Consider the following 15,562-nt stretch of genomic DNA (forward strand, 5'->3'; position numbering starts at 1 on the left):
ATATTCATACTCAACACTGCTTCTCTGCACTTGGCAGTTTCTTGAGGTCCCTATGGTTTTTATAAGCAATCATCTTTCTCTATCTCCAAGAAGAGTTTTCTTCCTTCTCCACATCCTCTGGCTATGCTTCTTGGGCACAACTCATGCTTGACCTGTGAGAACACTTTATTTACACAAGGATCAGGAAAATGACCATGGATTTGGTCCAGTGTGGTCACTAACAAAAAAAGCAGACCAACTGTCTAAAAATCATGGGTTTTTATCCAAGCTGTGCCATTGGTTACCTGGGTGCTGGGAAGCTTAGTTTGCTCACTTGGGTCTTTAGAGTGCTCCAAAAGAAGCTGACTATATCCCGCACAATCTTGAAAAATCATGATGCATCCTAACACACACTTACCTGAATTGATGTTAAGATAGAAGATACGTCATATGTTGGACTCCATCGATTCTGAAGGATATCTAAACATATGCTGCCATCAGCATACACTGCAAAGACAACACTAAAACTGGTTACATATTAACTTTATCATACTTAACAGTTAAAGAGAAATCTTTACTACAAATAGAATGCCTGGCCCCATCAGAAGTTGTGAACATTAATTACTAAACCCTGTCTCACAGAAAAATCAGTGTTCTCCTATTTTGCACCTTTTCAGCAGAAGAGTTTCAGAGTTGAATCTGTTTAAATTCCCTATTTCTAAATTCCTTAAATAAGGCTCTTAAAAAAAAAAAACTTATATATCCACCCTAACTTAATGATATACAAAGACATACATGATATGTTAATAAGTTTCTATTTTTATTTATTATTTCTTAAAATATTTACTTATTTTGAAAGAGAGAGAATCCCAAGCAGACTCCACACTCAGCATGGAGCCTGACACAGGGCTCAATCTCATGTCTGTGAGATCATGACCTGAGCTGGTATCAATAGTTGAAGCTTAATCAATGAAGTCACCCAGATGCCCCAATAAGATTCCAAATGTGGTAAAAATTTACAGTAAACTTTGTAAAGAATTTACAAAATACTTAAATTTTTTCATTTGGAATATGTGTAGTCACAAAAACATTTGTAAGACTGAATGCCAAAATGTAAGTATGGGCTATCTGTAAATCACAGGATTATAAAGGGTCTTGTTGTCTTTTACCTTTTCTTGGATTTTATGATTTATTTTTAAAACGAGTATGCATTCCTTTCATAAAAAATGAAAACCAAGTGATTAAAACGTTTTAAGTCTTTAACATTTGGGAGGTTTTTTCCCCTCTTAAACTGTATGTGAATTAATGAACATAATTTTCTTTTTTTTTTTTTTTAATGTCGAGACTCCTAAGCAGGCTCCATGCCATCAGTGCAGAGCCCAACGCGGGGCTCTAACTCATGAAGTGTGAGATGAGGACCTGAGTCAAAATCAAGAGTAGGATGCTTAACCGACGGAGCCACCCAGGCACCCCAGTGAACACTTGTGAGACTATATGTCTACATGATAAACTTTCACAAGTGGAACTGCTGTCTTGATAAAGGGTAAATGCGTTTAAATGTTATAGATACTGCCAAACTTTGGAAAACTTCATGGAGCCAGCCAGATCACTCCCCATAAAGATAAGAATAGTGAGGCTTTTTTGGGGAGAGGGGCAAATTATACATAAATGCTGTCATTTCTCAGGGTTCTAATCTCCATCCTCTTCCTTCTTGCCCTGTATACACCCTCTGGGCAATGTTATCCACTCTCATGGCGTCAATGACCACCGTGTGCTAGCTATGTCTACTTTTTAGCTTTAGATCAGATTTAACTCTCTGCTTTAAAGCAGCTTAGTCAGTGGCTTACTATCTATCCTACAGGAACGTCAAACTTGGCAAGTCTACACAACAAAACACTTAAGTATAGATTAAGTTTTCAAGTAGTAACTATTTAAAGTAATCCAAAAGTAAACTAGAAGCCACAAACATCCATCAAATGATAAATGGATAAACAAAATACAGTATATTCATAAAATGAAATCTCACTTGAAGCAATAAAAGGAAATGAAGTACGGTTAAAACATCGATGAACCCTGAAAACTATGCTAGCTGAAAGCTACAAAAAGCCCACGTGAATTATAGGATTTCATTTAAATGAAATGTCCATAACAGGCAAATACATAGAGACAGAAAATATGACTGCCTAGGGCTGGGGTGCTGGGACAAAGGAGAAGGACTGCTCATTGTGATGGGATTTTTTTTGGGAGACAGAAAATGTTCTAAACGTGATTATGGTGATGGCTGCATAACTCAGTGAATATACTAAAATCCACTGAACTGTACAATTTAAATGAATGAATAGCATGATACATGAATTATACTTCAAATAAAGATGTTTAAAAAGTAGACCAGAAAGTTAATAAAATACTAAGGTGCCTGGGTGGTTCAGTTAAGCATCTGACTTTGGCTCAGGTCATGGTTGGGGAGTTTGAGCACACCGGGCTCCATGCTGCCGCTGTGGAGCGTGCTTGGGTCTCTGTCTCTGTCTCTCTCTCTCCTTCCCTCTCTGCCCCTTTCCTGCTCTATCAAAATAAATAAACTGAAAAAAAAATTCTGATAAAAGAAAAAAGGGAAACCATGTTATTAATACAAAGGGATGAGAAATAATCTAATACATGTTTCCCTAAGGTTGAAAATACTACACAACTTACACACATAGACCACCACCACCCCCTGCACATTATACAGTGTTTCCCACTTTGATTTACAGAGCCTTCTTACCACATTGTGAATTTGATTCGATAACAAGTCTAAGATAAAAGTGGAATAAATGTTAAGTGACTCCTTCTGGAATTAAGTGAACTGATGGAGAAGACCATATTTAAATGAACAAAGGTTATAAAAAAGAAAACTTAAATCTTTCATACTGTAATTTATAATCCAGGAATATACATATATTTGAAATAAATAAGAGATCACAGAAGAGCAAATTTAATTATAAAGAGTCACTCAGCAATCATTTATGGAAAACAGTAATTTCTACAAGTGAAAATAGGAACAGAGAAAAAATGGAAAACTGTATTTAAAAAAGCCTTGAAAACATATGAATCTTTGGCCCAATAATCCCACTTGTAAAAGCTTATATTCTGTAACAATAGTATGGGTATTTGGGAAGGTTTTCAAGAATGTTCAAAGTGCTATTTAAGGGGCACCTGGGTGGCTGAGTCCCTTGAGCATCCTACTCTGGATTCTGGCTCAGGTCACAATCTCATGGTCAGGAGTTTGAGCCCCAAGTCAGGTTCTGCAATCACCAACTGGGGTGCCTGGGTGGCTCAGCTGGTTAAACATCTGACTCTTGATCTCGCTCAGTTCATTATCTCACAGTTCTTGAATTTAAGCCCTGCACTGGGCTCTGGGCTCACAGCACAGAACCTGCTTGGGATTCTCTCACTCCCTCTTTCCCTGCCCCTCCCTTTCTCTCTAAATAAATAAACTTTAAAAATAAATAAATTAAATTATAAACTGAAAATCACCAACTGGACACATTAAATAAATTATGGCAACCTCATAAAACATTCTGCAGCCATTAAGAAGGATACAAAAGAAAACATGAACATAAGGGAAGGGAAACAAAAATAACATAAAAACAGGGAGGAGGACAAAACAGAAGAGACTCATAAATATGGAGAACAAACTGAGGGTTACTGGAAGGGTTGTGGCAGGGGGGATGGGCTAAATGGGTAAGGGGAATTAAAGGAATCCGCTCCTGAAATCATTGTTGCACTATATGCTAATCTGGATGTAAATTAAAAAAATTAAAAAAAATAAAATAAAAAAAAAAAGGATGTAAAAGAATAGTTAATAAGGTACTCACAGTACCTATATATCTATATAAAAAATTATATCACAGTATCTATATAAAAAATTATATAGAACAATCTCAGTTGTGAACAAGCACTTGCATTATTTAAAAGCTAAATTTTAAGCAACAAATTATTTTTGGTATCTTTCACATTTCTACAAATAAATAGGTATTATTTTAGGGGCACTTGGGTGGCTCAGTCAATTAAAGAGTCCAACTCTTGGTTTCAGCTCAGGTCATGATCTCACAGTCTGAAACTGGGCTCTGTGCTGACAATGCAGAGCCTGCTTGCGATTCCTTCTTTCCTGCCCCACTCCTCGTGCTCTTTCTAAATATAAATAAATAAACTTAAAAAAAAAAGCACCTCTCTTAAAAAAGAATAAAAAGGATATTATTTTAAAATCAGAAATATTAAAACAAAACAACTTTACTTGAAATTTGGAACCTTCTAAAGATTCCAGGATACAAAACCATAGCTAATACTGACATGGAAGCAACATCTAGAAGTGAGAAGTAGAAGGGAAGGCCTAACAGGAAGGAAGCCACTGCCACTCTTTCCCCCCTCCCCTCATCATTTGTGAAGTGTAATAAAATGTTACTTACCATTTGGATGAAACATTTTGGATAAAAACCTAACAGTTGGTGGTTTATTTGGATACTCTTCAGAAAATTCTATTACTAGTTTAAAAGTACCTAGATAGAAAACAAACCAAAATAATTAAAGACAAGCAAAATTTTTAATCTCTTCATCAATGAATCCCCAACCCAATACTGGTGTTTTTGCACAACCACACAAAAATTAATGTCAATTTTGGCTTAGTACATAAAACACACTAAAAACACTTTGATTTACCTTAGACTGGTTAACACACAACATTGGCAAGCACTTGGGAACACACACTTTCAAGTGCTATCGGTGGGAATGTTAACTGCCATACTTTTGGAAGGCAATTTGGCCCTAGCTACCAAAGTTTAAAATGTACATTTGGGGAACTACAGCTAGTTTATTATAGCTTAGAGGGGTGTATGCCGAAGGATTGTGAGAGGGGGTAACTACCACACAACAAATGACTTAGACTGGAGGCATGGACACTAATTTGAAAGGTCTCTTCTGCCCCATATGAATCTGTTCACTTAAATATGCCAAGAATCACTAGTGTTAGTGTAACTGCCTACTTTAGGTTACAGACCAAAGTGGTACACCTTGTAAAGCAGTATTTTATGGTAAGTACAAGCATAGGCTTTTAAAAAAATTATGCACTTCTAACAAAGTCAGTCTGTTCACAGTGTACTAAGAACCCTCAATTCCAATTCCAAATTTATTATGCAGAAATAACCATTATTAGTGGTTTTGTCTTTCTAGACTTTTCTGTTTATATACTATCCAGTTTTTTATTTTGAGGAAATCTTCCCGAAGGTTGAAGAGGCATTCCAACTACAACCCTTGAGTATTTATAATACTCTGTAAATTGAGCCTTATTCCTAATGAAGTCAATAGAAGTTTAAACCATTCCAGATGTTTCTACAAGGTTCTTCCCTTAATTCATCAATGCAGTTTTAAAAAGCAAAACAAAATCCTTTCTTCTATTTATTCTATCTTGTATTTTACCTTTATGTATTTAGTGCATAACCTCTCTTTTACGTTTTTGTTTTTTTTTTTTGCCATTTGGAAATTTGGGATTAGGTAGGTCAAAGATAAAAGCAAAATCAAATGTGTTATCTATTTCATATTCTGAATCGAGGTATTATGAAATGTACAGTTAAATGGTGAAGGCAGCCTTATATCTAATAATGTATTTTGAAAGTTTACAGTTTAATTAAAAAAAGTATAATTTAAAAATTTCAGGCTACACAAATACAGAACAGCTTTTTAAAAAAAATTTTTATGTTTATTTATTTTTGAGACAGAGAAACAGAGCATGAATGGGGGAGGGGCAGAGAGAGAGGGAGACACAGAATCTCAAGGAGGCTCCAGGCTCTGAGCTGTCAGCACAGAGCCCAACGCGAACCGTGAGATCATGACCTGAGCTGAAGTCAGATGCTTAACCGACTGAGCCACCAAGGCGCCCCTAGAAAAGCTATTTTCAAGATTTTCCCCTACCTTATGGAGTCTCAGGACCCCTTTATACTTGTATTCCCAACCGCAGACATGCTTCCAATGGGAAGTCAACTGAATGTTAAGATGGGGAGAGATACATATGATAGCATACCATTTTATACATTTCCACCAAAAATGAAAAATAATTTCATTTAAAAATATTGGCTCTTTAGTAACTAGGTTGCAACAATTCCCCCAGTTTTTAACATTCTGTTCTCATGAATCAGTTGGTACAAACTGCTTCCAGCATGCCACTGGATTTAACTATCAGTGTTTCTTTCTTTTTTTTTGTTAAAGATTTTTTGCTTAAGCAATCTCTACACCCAACATGTGCTCAAACTTACAACCCTGGATCAAGAGTTGCATGCTCTACTGATTGAGCCAGCCAGGTGTCTCTAACTATCAGTATTTCTTGTATTAGAGGACTGAACTAAAAAAATTTTGAAAGTAATTTCTATGCCCAATATGGGGCTCTAACTGTCTTGACCTGGAGATCAAAAGTCACATGTTCTAATGACTGGGCCGGCCAGGCTCCCCCAACTCAGAAAAATTTTAAATATTAATTACTGTAAACTCACTACACATTAACCTAAGTATGAAACCTAAGTATATGTGTAACCTACACATTGAATTAAAAATAATATTATCTCCCCCCCCTCCAAAGATAGTGAGAAGTGTAGCACTGTTTTACAATTCTGCAAGTCTCTTTAATGATTGGCTTTAACAGAAGACAGCTGGATTTTCTTAGCTACTTCTGCAATCTGTTACAATATGCTGTTTTGGTTGAGGGATAGGAAGCAAATCAGGCTTCATAAAATCAGTAAATGAAAAAGTAGAGTATTTTCATTGTTTTTTCAGATAGTTGTAGATATTCTTTTTTGATTACTAAAGAACTGGTACGGTTTTAAAGGTTAATTGCAATGTAGAATCTGAAACCGTATCAATAAACGTTTTGCATCAGTTACACTAAAATCTGTTGCACAATGCATAAATCTTTTATTCATCCATAATTTTCTAGTATCATACATTAGTAACTCAAAAAAATACAGACTTATACAAATGTAAATTCTGCCACATTTCATTATATACTATCAAAAAACAAATCACAATTAGGTAACCACCTACTGATCTTATCAGAGAAGTATTGAAGTCCAGTTCACTTCATCACTTTTAAGTATTTCTGCCATACAGTCAAATCTAAATTATGACAGTTCGTCTCTCATTCATTCAAGTAGAAATGCTCCATGAAGAAAAGCAGTTTATGTTGCAACTCTGACAACTGCACAAGTGCTTTTTTTCCAGACAACTGTCACAGAAGTGTTTTATGCATACTTCCCACCTAATCACACAGAAGATTTTAAAAATGTATACTAAAGGGTCAGAATTTTTTTTTTTGAGAGGGAGACAGAGTGGGGGGGGGGTGCGGGGGAGGGGCTTAGAGGGAAGGAGGAGAAGGGAGAGGGAGACAGAAGGAGGGAGGGGGAGATAGAAGGAAGGAGAGGAGGGGGGAGGGGAGGGGGGAGAGAGGAAGAGGGAGGCAGAGAAAGAGAATCTCAAGCAGGCTCCAGGCCCAGCACAGAATCCTACATGGGCCTTGACCTCACAACCCTAAAATCAAGACCTGAGCCAAAATCAAGAACCGGATGTGTAACAATGAGCCACTCAGGCACCCCAAGGTTCAAAATTGAATAGTATTAATATTTACTTTTTTTTACCAAGATGTATCTTTTTTGTGATCAAGATGATTTTAAGTGAAATTGGTAACTTTTAAAATCACAGAAGAAATTAACTTGAATTTAAATAAAGATTAAAAAAATAATAAACAGCACATCTCTTTAAAAAACGCCAAGAACAATGGGTTGCCTGGGTGGCTCAGTCAGTTAAGTCAATGACTCTTCATTTTGGCTCAGGTCATGATCTCACTGTTCCTGGGTTCGAGCCCCATTCTGTCAGCACAGAGCCTGCTTGGGATTCCCTCTCTGTCTCCTCCTCAATCAATAAATTACAAAGAATATGCTGTGTCTGGCTGGCTCAGCTGATGGAGCATGCAACTCCTGATCTCAGAGTGGGGAGTTCCAGGCTCATTTTGGATGTAGAGATTACTTAAAAATTAAAATCTTTAAAATACATTTATTTCTTAAATAAATAAAAAGAATGCAATGGCTATTAGTACAGTATAGAGCCACCATCTTGATTTGTGCCAAGATGCTAAACTGCACAGGTCCACTTATAACTACTAAAGGTTTTGTACCATTAGTACCAATTTGAATAGAATAAAAAAGGCAAATAGTGCCTCACTAGTGGTATGCAATTTTTTTAAATGTTTACTTATTTGAGAGAGAAAGAATGAAAGTGAGTGAGTGTGGTAAGGGCACAGAGAGAGGGAGAGAAAGAATCCCAATCTCTGTCAGCGCAGAGCCCAATGGGGGGCTCAAATCTCATGAACTAAGAGATCATGAACCGAGGTGCAATTAACAGCTGGACACTTAACTCTGGACACATACCAGACACCCTGGTATAAACAGACAGTTTTGATCACAAGGTATCCGTGAAACAGTTTCAGGGACTTTAAGGGAGCCCTGAGAACCTCCTGATAAAGTGTAAAAAGCGGAAGTCCTTAAGTCCTTTTCTTCAATTCTTTACCCCCACCCAGAGGTAACCACTGGTAACAGTGTGGTATAAAACCCTTTAATACACACACACCTGCATGTATATGTTTAGTAAAAATGTAATACAATATATGTTATTCTGAAACTTTTTTTGTGTCTTGAAATGTACATCCAGATCTACCTTATTCTTTAACGGGTACATAATATTCTAGAATCTAGATATATCATAATTTACTTAACCATTTCCCCTACCGGCATTCAGGTTCTCTCTTTAAAAACAGTACTGCAATCAGTATATCTGTGCAAATTATCTTCAGTGGCTTAATTCTGAAACCATTTTGATAATTAAAACAAACCTGTTCAACAATTCTTAATATCCATGCTATAATTAGGGAAAAATCTAAGGACCTGGGTCTTGGTGAAAATACTAAATTTAAGAGACAAGTGATCATGCAGAATCCTATTTATGGATTTCAAATGCTAGCTATGTGTGAAACTACTGGCAGCCATTTTTTAAAAGATTTCTTATTTTATTTTTATCAAGTCATCTCTACACCCAACATGGGGCTCAAATTTATAACCCCAAGATTGAGATTCGCATGCTCTACTGAATGAGCCAGCCAGGTGCCCCAGCTATGTGTGTTTAAGAGCAATTTCAGCTCAACACCCCATCAGCATAGATACCAATGTTAAAAAAGCACCAAGGGCGCCTGGGTGGCTCATCAGGTTAAGCATGTGACTCTTGATTTTAGCTCAGGTCACGATCTCAACAGTTCATGAGTTCGAGCCTGGCATCATGCTCCGCGCTGACAGTGTGAAGCATGCTTGGGATTCTCTCTCCCCACCGCCGCCCCCCCCCCAAAAAGTGCACAATTATCCTCCTTTAACCTACCAACTAGGCCTATAGTTCTACAGCCAAATACCAAAGTAACACAAAGAACTTGCAATGGATAGTGATCAAAGTGACTTGGAAAGAAAGTCCTCTATAAACTATGACTTCTTAGCACTAGTTTTAGTATGACCTAATAATGACAGAAAATAGTTTTAAATTAGATATGCTGGGGGCGCCTGGGTGGCGCAGTCGGTTAAGCGTCCGACTTCAGCCAGGTCACGATCTCGCGGTCCGCGAGTTCGAGCCCCGCGTCGGGCTCTGGCCTGATGGCTCAGAGCCTGGAGCCTGTTTCCGATTCTGTGTCTCCCTCTCTCTCTCTGCCCCTCCCCCGTTCATGCTCTGTCTCTCTCTGTCCCAAAAATAAATAAACGTTGAAAAAAAAAAATTAAAAATAAATAAATAAATAAATACATAAATAAATAAATAAATAAATAAATTAGATATGCTGTTGTTACAACTTCCTGCTTAAAAAGCAGTGTCCTAATATTACAGAAAACATAATGAGAATGACTTACCATCTTCAAAGGGTGTCCCTTCTGGTCTGAAAACAAGAAGATTTTTGATTAAAAGATGTTTTAATTCTGCCTTTTCCTGATTTTTAAGAGTGAAAAGGATAAACTCAGAGAAGGAGGAGCTCATTCTAGTGATTTGTGAAGTTTTAAAGATAGTGTTAGTTCACTGTCATGTTAGCCCTAGATTTTTAGAGATATAGGCATACAGGGTAACTATTTTCGAAGTTTTCATTTTAGGCTGGTTTTAAATAAAAAAAAGGGGGGATCACAACCTTAGTAGAAAAAGAATTAAGTTCATAAATATCAACCAGTGTCTTCTTAAGAGAAAAAGTCATATTTTCAATTTACATCAGTAAGATGGAAATCGCTTTTAAAGATAACTGTAACACCAGTGTTCTGCTTCCCAGTAAAGCTCTTGTTCCAAACAGCTAGACAGAACTGATGTAAACCAAGAAAGATACTTTTTTTTCTCAAATCTCTTCCCTGCCTCCATATGCCAATTTCATCTTTCATAAGCAGCACTATCAAGTTTAATTAGTTCTTTCAAGGCATTTAGGATCTCACAGCATGTTAGTCTGAATTTAATCTCTTTCCTTTAAAAGAGCGAACTACACTCATTGTTTTCACTAGTTTTTAACATGAACTCTTACAACTCATTGCAACTCAGAATTGTTTATGAAGGTATTCCTTTAAAGTTTGAGTGTAAAACCCAAGTTTAAAAAGTATGAAAGAAAAAAGATCAAATCCAGGAAAACAAAGGAAAGCATAATAAAATTCTAAATTAAGAAGCATATACGCAATACATATAATATATAAAACATAGACTGCTTCTCAAAAGGCTCCAGTTATTTCACACCAAGGTGTGAGACATTTTTATTTAAATTCTTACCACACTCCAACTTGTCAGTATTTTTTATTCCTAGCTTTTTTAGTTACCAAAGAATGCAACCATAAACACTTGTTGGTACACTTTGTACAAAATAATTTACCTTTGCTCATTTAGTTTCGAATGATATTTTTATCAGGTAAAACCCAAAGGGATTAGAAAGTCATAGACAGTAACACCAATGCAAATAATTTTACATAACTACAAAAACACTTATTGGCAGGTTTTTTTTCTAATTTACTTTGCAGTTTCTGTAAGATTCCTCAGTTCCACTTCAGTCTCTTTCCCTAGTCAATACATTCACTTTTTAAAAAGAATTACTACACCTATCATTTGTTATACCTTTCCACTCACCCAAATATAACTGCATTCCACTGCATGATGTTGTTTTCAGATGGTGCGCCACTGACACCCACAGGTGGGTCCTCTTGCAATCTAGAAATCCAGAGTAGTAATTTCCAAAGTTGAACAACTTTAAGTCACTAAGAAGGCCAAACAGAACTCCTGTGGTCTGTACAATCTACTCTAATACAAACTAAATCCATCTCTTTGTTCTTGTGCCGAGGTGTAATAAACCATAGGATTTAAAAAAAAAACTTAACAGGTATATACTTATTAAATACGTCTTCAAATTATCTAAAATTCCAAAGGGCTTTGGAGTCATCCCTCCTCAAATATCAAGGTTCAAAGTTAAGACATATCTTCGAGAACTGATAAGTACAGACTGCCATCAACAACAAAAATTAAAAGCCCTGAATGCAAAAAATATTTTTACGCACCATCAATTTTGCTGCCATAAACATGCTGAGACTGTGTGAGTCCTAACCACAGCTACCTGTGCAACAGCACCCCCCCCCCCAAAAGGACCCTCAAGGCAAACACTAAATGGCTGAAAACATTTATATTCAATTTAATCAGGAAACTAGTGTTAGGCAGGAGAGTAGCTTTATCTCATTTGTTTCAATTAGCAACAGCCTTTAAAGAAATGAAGCTTCAAATAGGTTTTTTCATCAATCCCTATTTTAAAGACCTGCAATATAGCTAAATCTATCTCTCATTATCAAGAGACTCAATACAAAGCTACCTTCCAGCATGTCATAATCAAATTCTTGTAACATGAAGCCCTTGGAAAACTACCAAAGGTGCCATGTGTTCAACTCAGAATTAAACAGAAAAGTGCAGTAAGAAACCAGAGTAACAATGGAAAGGAGCTGAACTTTTATTATTTGGGTTTCAATCACCGGAACGTGAAATTTGGTTTTAAGTTTCAGAAGACAACTTTTGCACCAAACAGAGCACCTCCTTGTACAGACTGTCATTTCAATAAAAAAATAAGGGAGACATTTTATATACAGACATAAATCTGTAGTGATTGTCAGGTAACATACTTTCAAATTAGTCTACATAAAAATAGTTCTTTTCAGTCAATCTGATTAAGCCACGATGACCAGAACCCTTAAAGGAATTATGCTGCTTCATATCCACCAAAGGTAAACGGCTAAATTAGAATATATTCAATGATAAACTATCCAAAGCTCAAAACAATGGCTTCCCAATGCCTCACCTATGGCTTTCTAATGGCGAAATTGAAAGGTTACTTCCTGAGCAGCTACGGGATATTTCGGGATATTTTGTCTCAACCAGGGCAGGTCTCCCCAGAAAATCACTTAAAAATATGCAGTGGATCTAGTGCAGTTTTCCGTTTTTTTCCCCCGTACCTCCGAGTATCAAAGGTAAACAACTGAGAAAAAGGCACTTCTTCCTCACTAACCCCAACACCTCTTAACAAAACCCTATTTTACAGAAGGAGGCTCAGGGAGTATCAGGTTAGCGCCAGTCTCAAGGAAGGCATTTTTCCAGACTTTGGAGGCTATAGATAGGGCTTTATACGCCAAGCCACAGAGCTGAGTTCCAGAAGGCACTGGCAGCCCGGGCTGCCAGCCCGAGTCCCAGGTCTCTAAGCCAGTTCTCAAGGTCCTTTCGGGCGGGCGAGGGGGAGTCGGGTTTCGGAGGATGGGTTACTAACCTCCGGACCTCGCCCTGCAGACCCCACCCTCACTGCAGAAAGAATGGGGGGGGGGGGCAATTTTCGTCCCAACCCTGCCCCTCAGAGAAGACCGCAGGGCCATCCAGCAAAACTAACTGGTGCAACAAGCAGGGAAAAAGACTGCAAGGGTTCGCTTTTGGGGGACGAGGCACCGCAGGGTGCAGGGGCGGGGGGAATGAGGCTTGAGCTCTTGGGCCAGACGTCGGCAGCTGACCCAAGTGAGCAGCGGGGGCATCCTAAGATAGTCCATAGCCATCTTTTTACTTTTGGGGGAGGGGATATCAAAATTTCTTCAATAGGAAGAGCGAGGAAGGAAGGATGGGGAGTGCGAACGGGGAATGGGCTTCCGTCGGGTCCACTGGGCCCACAGTCGGCCCTCTTAGGGTTAGGAGAGGAAGGTGTCTCGGATCCCCGCCCAGCAGCCCCACAGCCACGGGGAGGAGCCGTCACCCAGGCCAAGGTGAGGGGCCTTACCGCTTGAAATCCCTCATGAGCCTCCTCCGCGCCGGAGTCGACATGCTCCCCAGCTGCCCCGCGGTCAGTCTGAAAGAAAAGAGTCCCGCGCAGCCCCCCCACCCCCCGGCGCGGCGGCCGAATCACTGTGGGTCACCACCGCTGCCGAGGCTGCACAAACAACCCTGCAATGACGTCTCCCTCCGCCGCCTCCAGATCCCTCCGCCCTCCGCCAGTACCACGGAGTGAGGGGTGTGGGAAAAGGGTACGGGGCGTATGAGAGCTCGTTATTGTAGTTTTTAGCAGGATTCTGTCCATTTTGGCTTCCTGATATAATAGATAAATTAGTTCTGTCTGATATAGAGATGTAGATTGTGGATTATGAGATCCCAAAGCTGAAACGCGATTATGTTTCTCCCCCTTTCACTAGTTTAAACTGGACCGGGTGGGGACAGAAAGACGCATCCGGGGCCAGAGATTTCAGGGAAAGGAGGTGGGATGACGTAAGGTCACGTGACTGCCGGCAGCGTTGTCAACAATCCACCCCTGAGGGGGAGGGGACGAAGTATCTAGAACCACGTGTCCCTGTGACGCGATTAGAACGCATCACGTGGGAGTGTCGCCTGAATCGGAGGCTCGGTCAGATTTCTGGAGCTGGTAGTTAAATTTAAGGGGTTGAGGGCCGGGAGAAACTTTTACTAGTTTTCTCTTCGGTTTGTTTGAACAGGGACGGCGATTGTGGCCTAAGCAAAAGCTCGTTTTGCTTAACTCATTAAAACAAAGTCAAACATAACATGGATTTAAAATCCTTTGTGGTTAGTTCAACTGCTTATCAAATCTGATACATGGGGCAATGAGAGGACCTCCGCTTTTTATAATAAGTGCAGCATTGAATGCTGAGGCACACACCACGTAAAATCCCTTGAAATGCTTCCATTAGGCCACCAAATACCCTGGCACATGCATTACAATGGGGTTTCTAGGGTAGGAAATTCTGAGAACAAAAAAGTATGGTATACAGATTTTTTAAAAGTTTGTTCACAATCTCTATAGACATTTTCTGAACACGGGGCTGCACTCATTTGAGGGTTTGTGTCAAACTGTGTAAAAGTCCACGGATTTGGCTAAGATGGGGTACATGGAGAGGAGATCTCAAGAGAGCACTTCGAAGTGTGATTGGTTGTCAAGAAAGCCTAAAAATATGACTCAGATGTGAAGAAGAAATTTTGCAGACATGGGTGGGGGGGGGGGGGGGGGGAGGCGGCGGGTTATAAATCTAACCTGGATAACTGGTTTCAGGTTTTGTACACCAGCAAGTAAGGTGCAAATGGGCCTGAATTGTCGCCCATCGGGGAGCTCAGGAGGTGTTGATCCTTGGGGATTCTGACATTTCCCTCCCTCTAGTTACTTTAATGCCTGGCCTCAGGGCCAATAAAGGTCTGCAGGACTCTCAGCACTTTATAACCCTTTGGGTTAATTCTTCAGCCCAAAGCAGAATGGAAGTATTGCATGAAGTTGCCAATAGTTCCATGGAACCAGAAAAGGTTAATTGCACCCACTTTCTTGCTACCTCCTTTTCTTGAAACAGTGAATTTTATCTTTTGTTTTTATAACTGCCTTGGTGATCAAGGCAGACAGGCCTAACTCTTGATAGGTTCTACTATGCATCACACATGTGATTCTGTAAGTCAAAAGCTGAATGTTGTTTGTCTTCCTGATATATAATTCTCCCCAAAGCTAAAGATGAAGACATATAGGTAGGATTACATGCAGGAAAATGCTGAGGATAAACTGCAAAAAATCCCTATTATGTCATTTATCTAGCAATGTATAACTGCTATGGAAATTGACAGTTTATGGAGGCTGGTAGGCCAGCAGAACCCAATGCCTAGTTCTTAAGCAATTAAATAACTTTTTTTTTTCTCTTGCTGTCCCCTTATATGTCAAGCAATTTTGGTATGTCTATCCAATTTTGAATTACTTGTTTTCCCAAAGAGGGCGTTTTTAAATTTTTTTAACTTTTTTTTTTTTTAATTTATTTTTGAGACAGAGAGAGACAGAGCATGAACGGGGGAGTGGCAGAGAGAGAGGGAGACACAGAATCGGAAGCAGGATCCAGGCTCTGAGCCCTCAGGCCAGAGCCCGACGCGGGGTTCGAACCCGCGGACCGCGAGATCGTGACCTGAGCCAAAGTCGGACGCATAACCGACTGAGCCACCCAGGCGCCCCAAGAGGGCGTTTTTA

At 39.1% G+C, this 15,562-nt stretch overlaps 2 protein-coding genes across 2 annotated transcripts in view; one reads left to right on the plus strand and one right to left on the minus strand.

Annotated features, from left to right (window-relative positions):
- The window catches only part of UBE2B (ubiquitin conjugating enzyme E2 B), a 14,880-nt gene extending 1,356 nt beyond the window's left edge, over positions 1 to 13,524 (minus strand). The window contains exons 1-5 of the mRNA XM_025924542.2: positions 13,340 to 13,524; positions 11,173 to 11,253; positions 9,936 to 9,961; positions 4,425 to 4,514; positions 398 to 486 (exon numbers count right to left, since the gene is read on the minus strand). Coding sequence (XP_025780327.1) covers positions 398 to 486; positions 4,425 to 4,514; positions 9,936 to 9,961; positions 11,173 to 11,253; positions 13,340 to 13,383 — 330 coding nt within the window. The 5' untranslated portion in view covers positions 13,384 to 13,524. The remainder of the gene's footprint in view (positions 1 to 397; positions 487 to 4,424; positions 4,515 to 9,935; positions 9,962 to 11,172; positions 11,254 to 13,339) is intronic.
- Positions 13,525 to 14,915: 1,391 nt separating this feature from the next.
- CDKL3 (cyclin dependent kinase like 3) overlaps positions 14,916 to 15,562 on the plus strand; it is a 103,826-nt gene continuing 103,179 nt past the window's right edge. The window contains exon 1 of the transcript XR_015250158.1: positions 14,916 to 15,001. The gene's annotated coding sequence lies outside the window, so the exon portion shown is untranslated. The remainder of the gene's footprint in view (positions 15,002 to 15,562) is intronic.

The sequence above is a fragment of the Puma concolor genome, chromosome A1, assembly GCF_028749965.1.
Source record: "Puma concolor isolate L17-30 chromosome A1, mPumCon1.1.hap2, whole genome shotgun sequence".
In the NCBI taxonomy this organism is placed as follows: Eukaryota; Metazoa; Chordata; class Mammalia; order Carnivora; family Felidae; genus Puma; species Puma concolor.